This window comes from Solanum dulcamara, chromosome 10 (genome assembly GCF_947179165.1).
Source record: "Solanum dulcamara chromosome 10, daSolDulc1.2, whole genome shotgun sequence".
In the NCBI taxonomy this organism is placed as follows: Eukaryota; Viridiplantae; Streptophyta; class Magnoliopsida; order Solanales; family Solanaceae; genus Solanum; species Solanum dulcamara.
The window spans coordinates 68,879,275-68,899,166 of record NC_077246.1 but is presented as its reverse complement, the minus strand read 5'-3'; the positions used below and the strand labels follow the sequence as shown (position 1 = coordinate 68,899,166).

Sequence of the window (19,892 nt, the reverse complement as noted above, 5' to 3'; positions counted from 1 at the left end):
TTAATTAAAACAAAGAATAATACCCTACATAACTTTTTCTCCAATCATTTTCAATTTGTTAAACAGCATAACAAATGCTATGATTGTTTCTTCACAAACATAATTTTAAAAAATGTTTAATAATAAATTAATAATCATATTCTATTTACTTTATGAATTGTCTTGTTTTAATTTAATTAATTAATTAATCTTTTATTTAAGGGCGGCTAATGTCTCCGTGTAATGCGGTGTTTATACAGCTTAAAAGATAATACTCTATGATTACCATGCAATTATTTAAATTTAAATTAAGCACACGAGTGCATATATTCCACATTAGATTAAGCACTTTTTCCCAAAAAGAAAAAAAAAACAATTCCACTTTCTTGATTGTCATCATATAATAAAGATTAATTCATTATTTTTATCATTTGGACTTTAGAGAAGTCGGATAAAGGCGAAGTCAGAGTTTAAATTTTATGAATTTTAAATTTGCCTCAAATCTATTGTTCTGGTTGCTAGATTCACAACTTAATATTTATAGTTCATACATATAAGCAGAGGCGAATTCAGAATTTTAAGAAGACGGGTGCACCATTACTTTAAAGATAAGATCTAAAATTATCCGAAAGAGAGCATGATATATCTCTCAACTTTCTGATTTAGAGTTGATATACCTCTCGTCATAAAAGTGACTTATATATACTCCTATTATTACACATATGAATTACATATACTCTTTTCCTTTAATGTAAGTGCAAAAAATAATATAAATGAAAACAATCCATGTAAGGATATATTTGATATTTTTCACATGTTTTTTTCTTAGACTTTTTGTTTATTCAAAGGCTAATTTGAATTTATTATTTTGATGATCCAATTTATTTTTTCACTGGTTTTATTGTAAAAATTTACTATAACTGCACCAACATTTTTTGTAGATACAAAAACAAAATTATAAAATAGCCGAGAAAAATAGTTAAACTACAATATAGTCGCAAAAAATTATTTTAATTTTTTTCTTACCTTTTCTCTTTTTCGATTCTCACTTGTTTTTTTTATTTCTCTTAATTTACAATAAAGAATGAAAGCCAAAAAATGAAATAAGAAACTCAAATAACGATAATTAAATAAATTAAAAAAATAATTTATGTGAAAAAGATATAATATACTCCTACATGATTTTTTATAATTAAAAATTTCCCTCGAAGCCCATTGATATTTTTTTACAAAAATAAAATTAAATGGGCGAATTGTGATGTTAGTTAGGTCTTATATTTTTTACAAATAAATAAAAATTAATGGGCAGACTATCTTATTGACTGGTTCGAGCTATAGACCATGATGTTGAAAACAAGCCTTTAAACTAATGAATTGTCTCATTACTTTAAGCATGGATTTCATTCGCTAATAATTAATATATTCTTTAAGAATTATACAAGTAATATATCAAATTTAGTTGGATGACCATGGGTTTCTGTAACTCAAAATTTACACATAAATTCGCCCCTGCATATAAGATCTAAATAAAAGCTTTTTATTTGTCCAAAGCCATAGCTAGTGATCTAGTTCTACCTCTGATGAGAGGGAATGATTAGTACCTTGTCATTTTTGATTAGATATCTCAAGTTTAATTTTAAACAAAAGTGGATATACTTTGCCCTAAATGATATCACATGTGTGTATATAAATAATAAACAAAATTTTAAAAATTGGGTATTAAAAAATGATATAACTACTTGAAACAATGTGTATGCCACAATCCTCAGAATGAAGAACCTTTTAATAGAGAATATTTTATCTCCTTAATGTGCTTTTTAATGCGAATTCGAATTAGTTTAGTCATAAATTTTTAAATACTTCTTTGTTCATTTTTACTTGTTCACTATTTTAAAAATAAATTTTCACTTTTACTTGTTATTTTAACATATCAAAAAAAATATATTTTTACTTATTCTCGAGATTATTTTTCAAGATCTAAAACTAAACATCAATTAATATAAATATTATAATATAATATAATATTCATATTAATCATTATTTCTTATGGGACTTGCAAAATTTGAAGTGGACATACTAAATAGCTAAATTGAAGAACAAAAATACTTACTATTAAGTTTAGTCTAACCACCACAATAATGATAATGATTAATATTCACTAAACGACGATGCAAGATCTTTGGTAAGGATATTGATATGTTCTTTTGGGAGTTGATAATGTTGAATTTTTTAAAAGTAAATGAGATTATGATCTGTGAATCATATTATATTGTAATTAATTCCTAAACAGAACAACAATGATTTGTAGGGCCATATATAAATGGGCCCATATAAAATAGGGTTTTGCTTACATTCCTCGGACATTTTTTTTAAAAAAAAATAAAAATCCCATTACAATTTGGGCATATATTACAAGGGCCCATTTATGTGGGCCTTCATTACCTATTTTTTGGGCTAAATTTCTAGAAAGTGAGCAACTGTATAATGATTTAACTTATATACACCGATGATAACGCCCACTTCTTCCATGCTAGAAAGCATTCGCTCGATAAAAGGGGAACTTTAAACTTTCGATACACCTTTCAAAATAGGGTATTCGAGGCACCTTATCTTCTCATTTCGTTGTTGCTTATTCCTGTTGGATTGAAATGTTTGGCTTTTCCTTTTTCGTTCGTGCCTACTCAGGCTTCACTGGCCTAGTGATTATTTTTATACTCTAAATCCTTTGCGTGACTTTTTAATTTTATAGCTACACAGATACATTAGTAAACAATAGCCACTATCACTCACTTGATTGAACGTTAATTTAACAAACGAATAGGTGTGGGAAAAAGAGAAAGGATTAGTTACAGGAAAGAGCAAGACCCAGGAGACTGGCAGCTACCATAAAATGGAGGCTGGAGTGGGTGAGGAGGTGTTCTTTTGCATATATGCTTCTGCCAAAGTTGTGCACTTTTATCGTTACCATTCATCTGTGTATCTCACTAAAAGATCTTATATCCAGATAGTAAATTACACTGCAAAAATGGGCTTGGGTCTCCCAATTGCAATGCTTGAGCAAGATATATAAAGTACTCTTTTTCTCTCTTTATGTTTGTGCTTCTAGCCACGCTTTATGGGTAGAGAGTTGCAGAAACATTCGAAAATAATTTACCAACAGGGTAGTAATTGCTAGCATCGTCGTAGTTAGAAGGGATTTAGCAGACAACACTAAAGTTCAGGCTCATAGCGTAAATGATACTAAGTTGTGTTTGGATCGACTTATTTCAAGCGACTTTTGACTTTTAAGCTTTTTTTTAAGTTTTAGAAGTGTTTGGCACACACAAAAAATATTTTTAAGCACTTCTTTAAGGCTAAAGAGGTAAGAAAAAAAGCTAAAAGCCACAAGTTGGGTGTCCCCAACTTATGGCTTTTGGTTTTTAGCTTATAAGTCACTTTACAAAAATCAATCCAAACACCCCCTAAGTCCAACGCATTCATTTTCCACCTACTCCAACCACTAGCATCAAAGGCTTTTTGATGAGAAAAATATGTGGCTAAGAAATTCATCAACTAGCAGCACAGAGATCAATCAAAACAACAATGTCAGATCAACTGCACAAAGATCAAAACAATTCGCAGAATTCGCGATTGATGAAGCATAAACGAAAACTTTGGACAACTTTGGACATCTGACGCAAAATGTTCAGACAAAAATCTTGTAATACTATCTGAGGTTTGTGTAAACCTTGTATCTACTTTAAGAGATGAAACCTAATCCTTTACCTTTGTAGCATTTTCTCATTATCTACCCAACAATTCCTCCAACTCTGTATGCATGATACAAGCTGCAAGCAAGGATACCAAGTAACCATTAACCTGTAAAACAGAGAAATCATTAATGGTCAAACTCGACAAGGATTTCCCAGGAATATGATACACAAAATACATTTCAAAGTGGTATGCCATGTTTGGATATACAAAATTTAAATACAAATTTGTAAGATCTGTGGACATCAGCAACGGAGTTGACAGTTGAAGTGAATGATCAACACAATATAGGACCTCAAACAGAAGTTCCAATAAAGAGCATGAAATATTACCTAATTAATTACAAGACAAAGATCAAGAAGTTATACCATTTCTTTTGATCAGAGAAAATACTACATTGATGCTTTACAGTACTATGTAGGTGCAGTGGTACGAATAGGTACATCAAGAAGGTGCAAAAGTATGTCCTATTTCACCCTAATGGCTATGGAATCTAGCAAGAAGTGGAACTACTTTATCGAAGACATTATACTTTTGGACTATTTACAATCTAATGATACAATTTCAACTACTTTTCAAAAGCATCCACAGAAGGGAGATCAGCAGAGTAATGGAGTAACATCGTTCATGGAATCGTTAAAATTGAAAGGGAGACCCAAATATGATTAAATTATTCGAGTTTGAATTTAACGAGTTCATTTCCATTGGAAACTAGCTTTCAACTGAGGTTTGTACAAAACGCCAAACTGTTCTGCCTATTCCCTTATCCCGTTACCTACAGAAGTTCTGTTGAACAAGAGTCTACTAGGAAAGAGCTTGTTTATATTCTTAGTTTGGACCTCTCTTGTATACTCCAGCTGTATTCAATCTATTCAACCATACCCTTAGAGATACTATAACAATAAGAAAATCTCAAAGTGTCAATAAGCCCAACCAATTTGTTTATTGATTCAACCAGCTTAACCCACCCAAATCTAGCTCAACCTGCCTATTTGATCCCTTGAGCAAATATAGAACTTCAGAGTTCAATGGTGAAATATCATTAGAAAACATCATAAACCAAATACCAGCAGGTGTACAAAATGAAGATGACAAACAAGATGTACAATCTCGCATCTAAGAGCTCAACAAAGGCTTAAGTTGCAATAACTCTACCATCAATAACCTTGGAAATACATGGGAAACTCAATCTTCTTCGGACGGTATGAAATTACCGGGATAACTCCTCTTTCCAATGTTTTGTCCTATTTTAAAGATTCAGCCCCTTGTTTCAAGCCTAAATTAATTACTAGTTCTGCCATTGAACGTTATCTACAGACATTCCACAAGTAATTATGCAGTTCAAAATTCCACATGTGGAGTGAGAAAGTTTGTATCAGTAACTTATAGTAGCTGCGCTCACTTGACATATCTACATATGTTGATAACTTTATTAGTTGGTCGAGAAAATAGCCATCCCCCCAACCTATTACCCGATTCTCAACTACAAACCAATACTTCACCGGGGTCCTATGACCCCCCTGAAGTAATTTAAACAGAGATATTGACACCCTTAAATGCAGATGTGGCATAGCAAGTGTGTTCACTTTCCTTGAGGCAAGTGTGAGGCAAATAAACAAGTCAAAATTAATTAATTTGACAACTGTCATTTCTTAATCGGATACTATATAATTAATAAATGAATTTAATTAACTGTAATCACATTCTCTCTCTCTCTCTCTGTCTAACTCTAACCCCATCCCTCATTTACAAATTACACCTCTGCAATTGTAAGTTGCCATTACAATTTTGCCATGGCAAGCACATATACAATAATTTATCTTCTCATTCTTTTACTTCTAATCCACAATATACTTTTTCATACCAAGACCTTCAAAATTTTCCCCTAAAAATAGGCAACATAACCAAAAGAAAGAAAAAGAGAATTCTTTCATTTCTTCACCTCGACGGAAAATTTTTCTGATCCAACATCGAAACACGAAATTGCAGCTTTTGCCGGAGAAACCTTTTCGATTATAGTAGCAACCGGAGTTTCTTCACAGGAACTGAAAGTGGGTATTAGAATTTGAGATTTGGCAAGAAAAATTTCATTTTCATATTCATCAAGGGGGGCAATTGGAGAACCAACAAGTGTAGAACTACCTTCAAAGACAATAATGGCACCAAAATACCATCATAGAAAAATTCAACATCCATGTCAATTTTATCGAATTCAACAATGATAATTGGGTTTGTGCAAATAGGTGATCGGAAAGACAGAAGAAAGGTGGAGGATGATGGGGGTGAAGGTGGATTGGAGGAGATATGAGATCCGGGAACAATGGAGAAAAAATGGGATGAGTTAGGAAGATGAATAGAATGGTGATGAAGTGCAAGAATGATGGAGAAAAAATGAAATGCATCAAAATTGATGGATGTTGGTGATGATTTTTTTTTTAATTTTGTTGATTCTGAAAAATAGATGCGTGTATTACACTAGGCAACAAAGATTTGGGGGTGACGTTTTAAGGGTATCAATATCTCTGTTTAAAATACTTCAGGGGATAATAGGGACCCCATGAAGTATTGGTGTGCAGTTGAAAATCAGGTAATAGGTTTGGGGGACATTTGACTATTTTCTCTTAGTTGGTCTATACATAACATACATGCATATATGGGACTAATCATATCATCATCATCATACATTTCTATAAGAGGGACGCCCCAAAGTTAAAAGTTGAAAGACCACTTTGCCCCTTAATAAAAACTATTCCTATAATATTCCTATACAAAAATGTAATTTACACATTATATATTCACAATTTAGGCTACTTCATTAAATATAAACATTTTGGACAATAAATGAGAGGATTAAATATATATTGTGGAATGTGTGTGTATGTGCATCTATGGAGTATATAGTAAAAACTAAAGAGGATGGTAAATGTATTCAATTAATGTGGAAAATACATCTTATGAATAGAGTTAACATTCACGCTTGGCTTTTCATTTTCTTATATGCTTTTTCAGTGAACATACAATGTAATTTTTCATTTACAAATAGAGTTCATCTAATATCATTCATCCTTCTAATCAAATCCCTTCATCTATGTGAGCAAATCACTAGGGTATGAAGTTGGTCAAGAGAAGGAATTAGAGTCTATATTAAAATTTATAGTCTTGTTTTCTGTTGTAAAAGTTAAAAATCAAGTAATTTTATTCCTTTTTCAGTATTTATAAGCGGCAAACTTAGTGTTCTTTTAGTTTAGCTAATTTCTGTAATATGGAATAGACATATAGAATTATTGTTTATATTTGTTTATACAATAATTTCGTTACCAGAGAACTAAGCACAACACAATATCAATTTAAATTATTATAAAACTATCTTTCTTTTTATTTTTACTTTTGTTTTAAGAGTGGCGTCATGGATATTTCAAAACTAATTACACTGCTATCCTAAATTCTTTAAAAGTGAACCTATTAGTAATTTTGGCTAAAATTAAAAATAAAAGATGTTTAACAGGCACATGTAACATGTTATTCCGATTCATTGCCAAACTACAATAATTTATAGTTTAAGAAAAAAAATATAGCTTCATGCTGTATTTATTAGTAGTTTGTATTGAACACGAGACCTTTTAAATATCTTATTTCTCGATTTGACTTGAATTATTCGGTGTTTAGTTTAAGCTATGCAAGTGAAGCACAAAAAAGTTGATTATGTTATAAATGAGCAAAATTCACAATTAATATTCTTCTACTTAATTCACCAATTAAAGAATTCATAGTTTTGAATAAGTAATGAGTACTTGTACGACCAATTATGATTTGTATACCTCCAATTTTCTAATTTTAGTAACTATTAAGTATCTCTATTACAACTAATTGGTATGTACTTCTTTTGCAGAAGTATTTCATGAAATTAAAATGATCATAAGGGTGAGATATGACGATTGAATCACTCTACAATTCATACAGGTGTAACTTTCATTCGGCAACAACTTCTTGATTTGTATACATCAACAAAAAATTATGTGAGTAACTATTAAGATACGTGTTCGAAGACTAGTGAAAATATAAATCTAAAGAAACAGCACCGTTGTTAAACACATCTCCAATGAACCTAAAATATGAATCAGTCTTCTAGGTCATATTTATAGCAAATGGCTCAGTGGGTTCACGTAAGGACCGGCTATACACTGTAAACATAAAACATAGAAGTGGACCTAAATAGAGCCAGCACATCTAACTGAACCCAACTGTTTCGGAATTAGGCACAGCTGATTGATTCAAATGTCTAATGAACAGAGTTAGGGACATTTCAACTACCTAGTAAAATAAAGAACTACAGTTTAGCCACTTCCTAGTCTAGAGTTCCTTAAATTTACCAGAACTTTGGGTATATCAACTCCTAAAGTCAAGGGTATAAACCTCAGCTTTGATCAGCAAGTACAACAACAACATATCCAGTGTAGTCCCACACAAAGAGGTCTGGGGAGGGTAGAGTGTAAGCAAACCTTACCTCTACCTCAGAGGTGAGGTGGAGAGGCTATTTACGATAGATCCCCGGTTCAAGGCAAAACAGTCTAGGAAAAGACATAATTAAAGTAGTGTTGTGAAAGGCGATCGCCTTGTCGCCAATGGCGAGAGGCGAGGTGGTCTTCAAAAGGTGACGCCACGTCGACAATGGGCGGAAAGGCGAGAGGCGACAAGGCGTTGCCTTTTGTTTTTTCTTATTAAAAAAGGCGCCCAATTTAGGGTTTTACAAGTTGAAATGTGATTTTAGGATTTTCTTTCCAAATTTGCACAATTGCACTCTACTTATGATGTATTTCTTCTTTTCTTCTTCCTGTGTTTCTTTTTCCTTCTTCTTCAGACTTCAAAGTTACTTCTACCTTTGTTTGTTTTTCCTTTCACTGTTTTGACTTTTATTCTGTTTTTTTCTCATTCAAGTTCTAGACTTTTAGTATCTACAATCTATTTTCAATTTTTGACTTGCAATATTTGCTAATATGTTATTGATATTGAGATTTTGATTATTTATATATGCAATTAAATATTTTTATTTTTTGGTATTAATTGGCGCCACACTTCAAAAAGGCACTGACGACGCAGACCCTTGTCGCCTTTCGCCATCCAAAACACTGAATTAAAGTACAGTAGACAACAAAACAACAACTAGGAACACAATAAGTAATACAACAAAATAATAGTACAAACAAACTACACAAAATAATAGATAGTCATAAAAATTGATGAACAAAAAGTACAATTATAGCTTTGATCAGCAAGTCAAGTGTATAAATTGAATCAAATGAACTGAACAATCAAATATTTAAGAAGATTATAGTTTGTATATCTCTACCTAATTTGACTCCCTGTTCTGCTGCTCACGAGACTCTGATCCTCCCTGGCTAGATGATGATCCAAAACTCCCCAAAGGCCATGGCAATGATATTGTAGTAAACCTTCTCCCTGTTGCCCCACTTCCAGAAGCAGAACCACCCCCGCTCGAGTCCCCATCATTGTCTCTTTGCCTATTCTCGTACTCAGAATCATCCGTTGGCAACTCATATCGACAAACTGGGCAAGAATTGTGCAACTCAAGCCACGGGACAATACAATCCTTATGATAAACATGTTTACAAGGCATCTGTTTCACATCTAACCCCATCTCAAAATCATCCTTACAAACAGCACACTGTGCCAGTTCAGAACGCATCAATTCCTCATCAACTTTAATGCTCGGGAGCCCCTCCACTGCTGATTTGGACGCCGGCGGCGTGCCGTATCGATTCGGATCATTTTCCGCTAAATTCTGGATTAATTCCTCAAACCCGGGTCCGATGAAATAGTCCCCTATATTCGCCGGTAACTGTAACCCACTACCCCCGTTACCCCCATCGATGACGAATTCAAAACTAACCCCATTAGCTCTTCGAGAAGCTAAATGGGTCTGAAGAAAATCAAATGGGTTGAAACCATCAGACCCGAAGGACGATTGTCTAGGGTTTTGGGCTGAGTTGAAAATAGCAGGGTACGGGAAAACACGAGAACCGGTGGTAGAATCAGAATACGAACGAGAACCCATGAGTATACTACTCAACAAGGCCGGGTCCGGGAAGCTCGGAAACACTTCCGGTTCAGAGTCCGGCTCTTCGCATTCTTCAACGAAATCACTGTTGCAAGTAGGGCAGAAGAGATCGCCGGTCGGAGAAGGGGTGATGGTGACGGTGTGACTGCATTTGTGGCAGAAATACAGCGCTGCGCCGCCGTCAGCAACGGTGATTCCGGCAGAAGACATTTTTGATTCTCAGAAGAAAATGGAAATGAAAGAATATAGGGCGGTTGAAGAGTCAAAAAAATATATTTATTATATATAATATTGAGAGGTTATAAGAGTAGGAAAATTACAAATCAACCTAATATAATTTTTATTTACAAAAAAAAGGTCAAATATTTCGTTAGATTATGCAAAATTATGTAAATATATATCCATCGTTAATACTTCAACACAAATATATCTTACCGTTATCAACTATAAATATTGTCATTCATTATTATCAATTGCGTACCATCACTTACCATCCGCAAACATCAACATTAAGCCACAATTAGTACAATCACTAACTAACATTTACAATCATTATCATTGATCATCATTATCATAATAATCACCAATTACCACCTTCAATCACTATGCTATATATCGCCAATCATCGTTATGATTCACCATCACTATTAATTATCACTATCATCCAACACAGCTATCAACTGACTTTATTGACTTTTATTATCAATTACTATCAGTATTAACTACTAACAATATTTTATTATTAGCCAACATCATTCTTAATTGATATCCACAAGCACCGTCGCTAGTAATCACTTTGTGAGTTACTCACTTACTTGATGTATATAGATTATAATTCTCTAAAAAAAAAAAATTTGTACCGGGAAAAATTATAAGCTTAACCTTGAAATAGGACATATTAAGAAATAATAAGGATAGTGAAAAAAGTTTTAAAATACTAGTAAATGTTCAAAACAAATATTTATTTATTACATATAAAATAACAATATCATAGAATACAAATAACCATCCAAACGAGTTGTAAAGGATCATTTGGTTCACGAAATAGAGAATTATGAGATTTCTTCTCCGATTTAGAAGGATAGGAGGCTGCCGATCCCCCATAATCCGTGGATTTTCACCTATTTGAGGTAAGAATCGAACCTCCAAACTGTAACTTCAGCTTATAATCTTCTTTATGTATGAAGTACAGTTGAGTTGGGGATTAAATCAAGAGAAAGCTCCATTGATGAGCTGAATTGAGCTTCCATTGAAGCTCGAAGAGAGAATTGAAAGAAGATATCTTTCGCGTTTGATTAGAAGTTCAAAAATGAGTGGAGCGAGGGGCTTTAGAGGGAAAAAAAAGGGATGGGGGTGAGCTTTAATTGAAGTAGGGGCGGTGCTCCTCTCCTTACAATAATCAAGTGACTGTCTGTCCTTATAGAAAGTTAGAAAGCGTCAGTTCTCATAGTGAGCCTTAGGCCGACGGATTATTGCAGAATCTAAGCTATTACAAGTCTAGGCAGGCCCGTTTGGATTGGGCTTAAAAGTTAGTCAAATCTATTTTTAATAAGTTTTTTTGACTTTTTAAAATGTTTGGCAAATATAAAATAACTTAAAATAACTTAAAAATGAATTAAAATTAGTTAAAAACCAAAAGTAGGCCTCCCTGATTTTTATTTTTTGATTTAAAAGTCATTTAAGTTTGACTTTTTATTTTTAACTTAAAAACTATCTTTTTTAAGCCAATCCAAACAGGCTCTAAGAGTCTATTTGAATCGTTTTATTTTAAGTGATTTTAAGTCAAAATAACTTTAAACACTTTTTTTAGTGTTTGGGTAAATTAAAAAAACTACTTATAAACATATGGTTTTAAGCTAAGATAATAAAAATAAGTCAGGCTCTAAGATATACACACACAACATAGACTAGCTAATTAGTTATAGAAAATGACGAAAATACCCTTCCTTCCAAACTAACTAACTGACTTGACCATTCTAACTAATTAAATACAGCTGTTGATAGCTAATCCAAAGTTTGCATGAATTAAGTGTTGAACACTGCATGCTATATCCAATCTGATATTAGTGAGGAAGTTGAGTTTCCCCACCAATTTCCTATAATAAATAGGATCAATGAGTAGCTTATCATACCATTGTCTACTTGCCTGTTTTAAGCCATACAAAGACTTTTTGAGTCTGCACACTAGTCTTGGAGCATCTACCTGCAAATCTTGAGGAGCATTCAGGTAGACTTCTTCATGCAAGTTTCAATGGAGTAATGCATTATTGACATCTAGTTGATAAAGCTTCCATCCTTGTTTGACAGCCGCACTGATTAAAATCCTCAAAGTGGTCAAGATGATCATTGGTGAAAATGTTTCAGTGTAGTCAATTCCTACTTGGTGAGTGTATCCTTTGATCACCAACCTATCCTTGAACCTCTCTACAAATTCCATTTGCTTTGTGTTTGATCTTGTAAACACACCTATAACCTATTGCCTTCTTTCCTGCTGGTAGATTAACTAAATCCAAGTTTTGTTAGCATATAAAGCCTGAAATACCTGTGTCATGGTTGCTTGCCATGCAGGATTCATAGTTGCTTCCTCATAGGAATCAGGTTCTTTATCATGAGAAATGTTTTGCATAACCTGCTGGCTATCAGGATCCAGTGAGGTAACGGGAATTTGTCCAGTGTTGGTGAAAAGGGCACTGAGAGATGGAGAAGGTTCTTAGACCTGGTCTTTCAGAAGGGCAAGAGAATAGACAAATTCCTTCAAATGAGATGGGGTATTGTGGATTCTAGAGGGTCTCTTAGGTGCAGGTATGTCTTAGTGGCTACTAGAAGTGGATGGTGGTAAGGTCTGATCAGGAAAGGATGATTGATGAGGTTGATGGGATGATAAACTTTGATCAGCAAGTAAAGGAGCATCATTGGTAGGACTGGCAGTGTGTGAAGTGCAAGGTGAAGTGTCAATTTGCTCTATAGACACAAGAAGAGCAGTAACAGAAGGTGGAGTGTTCTCGGTTCGCCATTGATATTCATCTAAAGTGTTATCTACATGAAACATAAATGTGGACCTTGAATTAATATTTTTCAATACAGAAGGAAAAGAAGAATGATCTGGTGAATAAGCAAAAGGAAAAACATTTTCATAGAATTGAACATCCCTGGAGACATGTATCCTCTTGGTTGCCAGATCAAGTACCTTGTATCCTTTGGTGCCAAAGGGATATCCTATGAAGATATGGGGATTAGTTCTAGGTTCCAACTTTTCTTTATGTGTCTTGAGTATAGTTGGATAACACAGGCACCCAAAGCTCTTGAGGTGTGAGTAAGTGGGTTGTTTTTGGTGAAGGAGTTCATGAGGACATTTGTGCTGAGAATAATGGATGGTAGTCTGTTAATCAAATAGGAAGCAGTTAAAATGAACTCTCCCCAATACTTTAGAGGGAGTTTGGATTGGTACAACAGTTCCCTTGCTGTTTCCAACAAATATTTGTGTTTTCTTTCTACTACACTATTTTGTTGTGGTACATAGGGGCATGTTTTTTGATGTATGTTTCCTTTGGACTAATAAAAGATCAAAACTTCATGGCTGGTGAACTCCAAACCATTGTCTGACCTCATGGTTTTAATAGAGATTTGGAACTGATTTTCTACCATTTGTACAAAGGCTTTCAAGATTTGGAGAATATTGCTTTTGCAACTCATCAACTGTGTCCAAGTGGACCTCTATAGTCATCCACCATGGTCACAAAATATTAGTGGTTGTCATATGTAGGTAAGTGGTGTGGTTCCCAAATGTGTGCAGGAGGTCAAACAATTTGGTAGAGGATATGGACTTTGTTGGGTTTAATTGATAGGTTGAATGGGAAATTGAGGGAAAAAGAAGTGGAGAGGAAATGATATGTTCTCTCTTATTTTATTAAATAAGCTTTGGTCCCACATAGGTGGTGGAAATGAAAAGTCTCCTATTTAAAAATAGAAGCACTCCTTCATGTTGCTAAAGGGTTAAGAAGAGGGTCTCCCCTCGCGCCGTCGTCGTCGTCGCTCGCTCGGCTCGGCTCGGCTTCGGCTTCGGCTACGGCTTCGGCTTCGGCTTCGGCTTCGGATTCGGATTTGGATTTGGATTTGGATTTGGATTTGGTCAATTGATTATTTAATTAATTAAGTGGAAAAAATCCTGACCCGCGACCCGTTTCTTCCCGGATTAATTTAAAATTTCCCTCCGTTTTTTCCAACCGATTTTTGAATGGTTGCAACCTTGTCCGAAAAGTTGCAAACCTTCTCAACAGGCAAACCTTTTCCCAACAGGTGCCTTTTCTGAAAAGGTATAAACAGTCTATATATATCTGTAAATCTTCAGAATGTTCCATACGAAATACTGAATATACAATCTTCTTCTTCTTTCTGCACTTCCTAAACTCGTGTGAAATACAGCCATCAAGTGGTTCGAAGTCATCAAAGATTTGCAGTACCTCTACTTTGGTGAGTAAATCGTTCTATCCTGGGAGGAAAAATTCCAAAACCTCGGGTACTTTGAGGGGAATAATTTCCTTAAGGACACACTGTGCATTCAGTGGGCTCGATTCTATTTCTGCATTAACTTTTCCAGATTCTGTATTTTATTACCTTTACTTGTTGTTACTGGTTTTAATATTTACAATACAGTTTACTAACAATCTTAAGGAAATTATATTATTATTGTTTTCTAACCAAACTGTATTCTGTCTTTGGAGACTAAAACCTGTGTGGTTTTCTACTCCGTATGAAATAAATATTCTGATTTGAAGAGTATAAAAACTTCATTGGAATATTAAAGTTCATACTTGTACAACGATTTGAAGAGTATAAAAACTTCGTCGTTGTTTTTGTAAAAGGTCTGATATTCTGAAATATTAAGACAGTTTGTCTATTTTGACAGTGAAAAGAAATGACAAGTGATACTGCTACTACTTCTGCGACTGTTGCTGCAACAAGCCGCACTTCTGTGCCACCGGCAGAAAAACCAGGAAAATTTTCTGGAGCCAACTTCAAAGGATGGCAGCAAAGGGTGTTCTTTTGGCTTACCACTCTTGGTATGCAGAAGTTCACTAACGAAGATCCTCCTGTGCCCGCTGTTGATATGCCGGCCAATGAAAAATTTATGATTACTGAGGCATGGACACAGGCAGATTTTCTATGCAAGGGCTACATCCTAAGTGCTTTGGATGATGATTTGTACAATGTCTATAGTGCTGTGAAAACTTCTAAAGAATTATGGGATCCACTTGAGAAGAAGTACAAGACTGAAGACGCATGCTTGAAAAAATTTGTGGTTGCTAAGTTCCTAGACTATAAAATGATAGATAGCAGAACTGTTGGAACCCAAGTTCAAGAACTACAACTTATTTTTCATGACCTTATTGCTGAAGGCATGGTAGTTAATGAAGCATTTCAAGTGGTTGCGATGATAGAAAAATTGCCTCCTTCGTGGAGAGATTTCAAAAATTATCTAAAGCACAAACGTAAGGAAATGAAGTTGGAAGATCTTGTGATTCGTCTCAAGATTGAGGAAGATAACAAAACAGCAGAAAAGAAGTTGCGTGGAAATTCAGCAATTATGGGAGCGAACATCGTTGAAGATGCTGCTCCAAAGAATAAGAAAAGGAAGCAACCTTTTGGAAAGAATCAGGAGCAGAACAAGAAAAAGTTCAAGGGCAATTGTTATAATTGTGGGAAAGTTGGACACAAAGCTCCAGATTGTCGTCTTCCGAAAAAGGACAAGAGAAAGGGACAAGCCAATATGGTGGAAAATAAAGAAGCTATTGATGATCTGTGTGCAATGCTATCAGAATGCAACCTAGTAGGTAATCCCAAAGAATGGTGGCTTGATTCAGGAGCTACTTCGCATGTGTGTGCAGTCCGAGAAGCATTCTCTACTTATTCCCCTGCAGCACCTGATGCGACGATCTATATGGGAAATTCTGCAACTGCAAAGATTGAAGGATATGGGAGAGTTTTTCTGAAAATGACATCCGGCAAGGTGGTGACGCTGAACAAAGTGTATCATGTTCCAGAAATGCGAAAGAATTTGATGTCTGCCGGCCTTCTTATCAAGAATGGATTCAAGTGTGTTCTAGTTTCAGACAAAGTAGTTGTCAGTAAGAATGAAATGTATCTAGGAAAAGGCTACCTCACTGAGGGTCTTTTCAAACTAAATGTAATGGTTGTTGATGATAATAAAGTTCAAGCTTCTTCTTACTTACTTGAGTCAAATAATTTATGGCATTCACGTTTAGGACATGTCAATCATAAAACCTTGCGAAAACTGATTAATTTAAATATATTGCCTAACTTTGATTGCAATAAATCAAAATGTCAAGTATGTGTTGAATCTAAGTATGCTAAGCATCCTTATAAATCTATTGAACGGAATTCTAATCCCTTAGAATTGATTCACACAGACATTTGTGATATGAAGTCTACACCAACTCGTGGTGGAAAGAAGTATTTTATAACTTTTATTGACGATTGCACTCGATATTGTTATGTATATTTGCTTAATAGTAAGGATGAAGCAATTGATGCATTTAAGCAATACAAGAACGAAGTAGAAAATCAATTGAATAAAAAGATAAAAATGATTAGAAGTGATAGGGGTGGAGAATACGAATCTCCTTTTGAAAAGATATGTTTAGAATATGGAATTATTCATCAAACTACTGCCCCCTACACACCTCAATCAAATGGAGTTGCGGAAAGGAAAAACCGAACATTAAAAGAAATGATGAATGCTTTATTAATAAGTTCCGGTTTACCGCAGAACTTGTGGGGGGAAGCTATCCTTACAGCTAATCGAATACTCAACAGAGTACCCCACAGCAAAACACAAACTATTCCATATGAACTATGGAAAGGAAGAAAACCCAACTTGAAATACTTCAAAGTGTGGGGGTGTTTAGCAAAGGTCCAAGTTCCTTTGCCCAAAAGGGTAAAAATCGGACCAAAGACCGTGGATTGTGTTTTTATTGGCTATGCTACAAATAGCAAAGCTTGTCGATTTTTGGTTCACAAATCGGACAATCCTGAAATTAATGTTAATACGGTAATTGAATCAGACAATGCTGAATTTTTTGAAAATATTTATCCGTATAAAACTAAAAGTGAATCCTCAAGTGAAAGATCTAAACGACCAAGAGAAGTTCAAAAGGAAAGTAAACCATCCGAAGAGGATCCAAGGCGTAGCAAACGTCAAAACATATCTACTTCCTTTGGACCAGATTTTGTGACATTCTTGCTTGAAAATGAGCCTCAAACATTTAAAGCTGCAATGTCTTCTTCTGATTCAGCATTTTGGAAAGAGGCAATCAATAGTGAGATTCAATCAATTTTGAATAACCATACATGGGAATTGGTTGATCTTCCTCCTGGAAATAAACCTTTAGGATCAAAATGGATATTTAAAAGGAAAATGAAAGCTGATGGCACTATTGATAAATATAAGGCAAGACTTGTGGTCAAAGGTTATAGACAAAAAGAAGGTCTTGATTACTTTGACACATACTCGCCGGTAACAAGAATAACATCTATTCGGGTGTTAGTGGCACTTGCAGCTGTATATGGTCTTGAAATTCATCAAATGGATGTTAAGACGGCTTTCTTAAATGGAGAATTGGAGGAAGAAATTTACATGGAACAACCTGAGGGTTTCATAGTTCCAGGTAAAGAAAGGAAAGTGTGCAAACTTGTTAAGTCACTTTATGGACTTAAACAAGCACCTAAACAATGGCATGCAAAATTTGACCAAACAATGTTGGCAAATGGATTTAAGATTAATGAGTGTGACAAATGTGTTTACATTAAAAATACTCCAAATCATGAAGTCATTGTTTGTTTATATGTTGATGACATGTTGATAATGAGTAAAGACATTGCCAATATAAATGCTACGAAGCGTATGCTTGCTAGCAAATTTGACATGAAAGACTTAGGGGTTGCTGACTTAATCTTAGGAATTAGGATCCATAAAACTCCACAAGATCTAGCATTATCACAATCACATTATATAGAAAATATACTTGATAAGTTTAAATATTTAAATTTCAATGTTGCAAAAACTCCAATTGATGTAAGTTTTGCACTTCAAAAGAATGAAGGTAAAAGTGACTCACAATTGGACTATGCACGAGTTTTGGGAAGTTTGATGTATATTATGAATTGTACACGACCAGATATAGCATGTGCTATTAGCAAGTTGAGTCGATTCATGAATAATCCTAATCAAACTCATTGGATGGCAATGAAACGAGTCTTGGGGTATTTGAAACACACCCAAAACTATGCTTTGCATTATAATAAATATCCCGTAGTAATTGAGGGATATAGTGATGCAAACTGGATCACCGGATCATCTGAAGTTAAATCCACAAGTGGATATGTTTTCACCGTTAGTGGAGGAGCAGTGTCTTGGAAATCATCAAAACAGACATGCATCGCCCGCTCTACAATGGAGTCTGAATTTATAGCTTTAGACAAGGCTGGTGAAGAAGCTGAATGGCTTCGAAATTTTTTGGAAGATATTCCATTTTGGCCCAAACCTTTGGCACCCATATGTATACATTGTGATAGCCAAGCGACAATAGGGAGGGCAGGAAATGTTATGTATAATGGAAAATCGCGTCACATTCGACGGCGACACAATACTGTTAGACAACTACTCTCTAGTGGTGTTATCACTATTGACTACGTAAAGTCAAGAGATAATATATCGGATCCACTAACAAAAGGCTTATCTAGAGAGGCTGTTGAAAGATCATCGAGGGGAATGGGGTTAAGGCCAAGGACAAGTCAACATGGCGGTAACTCTACCTAGTAGACTGGAGATCCCAAGAACTAGGTTCAAAGAGATCAAACAAAGTTATGATTGACGGTTCAACATTGTCAAATAACTCAACCCATTCTCGTGATGATGACAATGTTCAGAAACAAAGGATAAAACCTTAAGGCTTTTAATGAGTTAATAAAGCTTTAAAGGTTTTTTAATGATTATCTAAATCTGACGGAAAATAACTAGATAGTGTGTCTATAGGACTACACGTTTAGAAATCACCTATGTGAATGTGAAGTATAAGCCGCTTCAAGGGGAATGACAGTAAAGGCCCATTCTCTATGCATTCACGAAACCAGGCGGTGTTCATGGCTGAAACGAACACAACCGTGAGAACCATAGATGGTTGATGATTGATTGTGTGACTTATGTTGTCTAGTTATACAACAAAGTTCGACGGTTCAAAGATATCGCATCTACCGATTGATCGAGTATATCCTATATAAGTTCACTATGGAAAGTTCAAAGGGAAACCTACTTATCCAGATGCAATTAATTTTCGCTTGTATATCACACACTTATCCGTGCATTCCTTTATCTTGTAGACATTCCCCATTCATGTGGGGGATTGCTGGGTTTAATTGATAGGTTGAATGGGAAATTGAGGGAAAAAGAAGTGGAGAGGAAATGATATGTTCTCTCTTATTTTATTAAATAAGCTTTGGTCCCACATAGGTGGTGGAAATGAAAAGTCTCCTATTTAAAAATAGAAGCACTCCTTCATGTTGCTAAAGGGTCAAGAAGAGGGTCTCCCCTCGCGCCGTCGTCGTCGTCGCTCGCTCGGCTCGGCTCGGCTTCGGCTTCGGCTTCGGCTACGGCTTCGGCTTCGGCTTCGGCTTCGGCTTCGGATTTGGATTTGGATTTGGATTTGGATTTGGATTTGGTCAATTGATATGATTGATTGATAATCTTTTTGGACCAATTTTCTTTAAATTTTCAATTAATTAATATTATTTATTTAATTAATTAAGTGGAAAAAATCCTGACCCGCGACCCGCGACCCGTTTCTTCCCGGATTAATTTAAAATTTCCCTCCGTTTTTTCCAACCGATTTTTGAATGGTTGCAACCTTGTCCGAAAAGTTGCAAACCTTCTCAACAGGCAAACCTTTTCCCAACAGGTGCCTTTTCTGAAAAGGTATAAACAGTCTATATATATCTGTAAATCTTCAGAATGTTCCATACGAAATACTGAATATACAATCTTCTTCTTCTTTCTGCACTTCCTAAACTCGTG

The 19,892-nt window shown here is 34.8% G+C and overlaps 1 protein-coding gene across 1 annotated transcript; it reads right to left on the bottom strand.

The window, feature by feature from the left end:
* Positions 1-3,512: 3,512 nt before the first annotated feature.
* LOC129871452 (E3 ubiquitin-protein ligase RING1-like) lies at positions 3,513-10,086 on the bottom strand. Its single transcript, XM_055946361.1, has 2 exons — positions 9,077-10,086; positions 3,513-3,837 (listed from the first exon to the last, which is right to left on the bottom strand). The coding sequence occupies exon 1, from the start codon at positions 10,013-10,015 to the stop codon at positions 9,077-9,079; it is 939 nt and encodes a 312-aa protein (XP_055802336.1). The 5' UTR covers positions 10,016-10,086; the 3' UTR covers positions 3,513-3,837.
* Positions 10,087-19,892: the final 9,806 nt, after the last annotated feature.

Coding starts and splice junctions, on each gene's coding strand:
- LOC129871452 (XM_055946361.1), bottom strand. CDS start 10,015: ATGTCTTCTGCCGGAATCACCGTTGCTGACGGCGGCGCAGCGCTGTAT.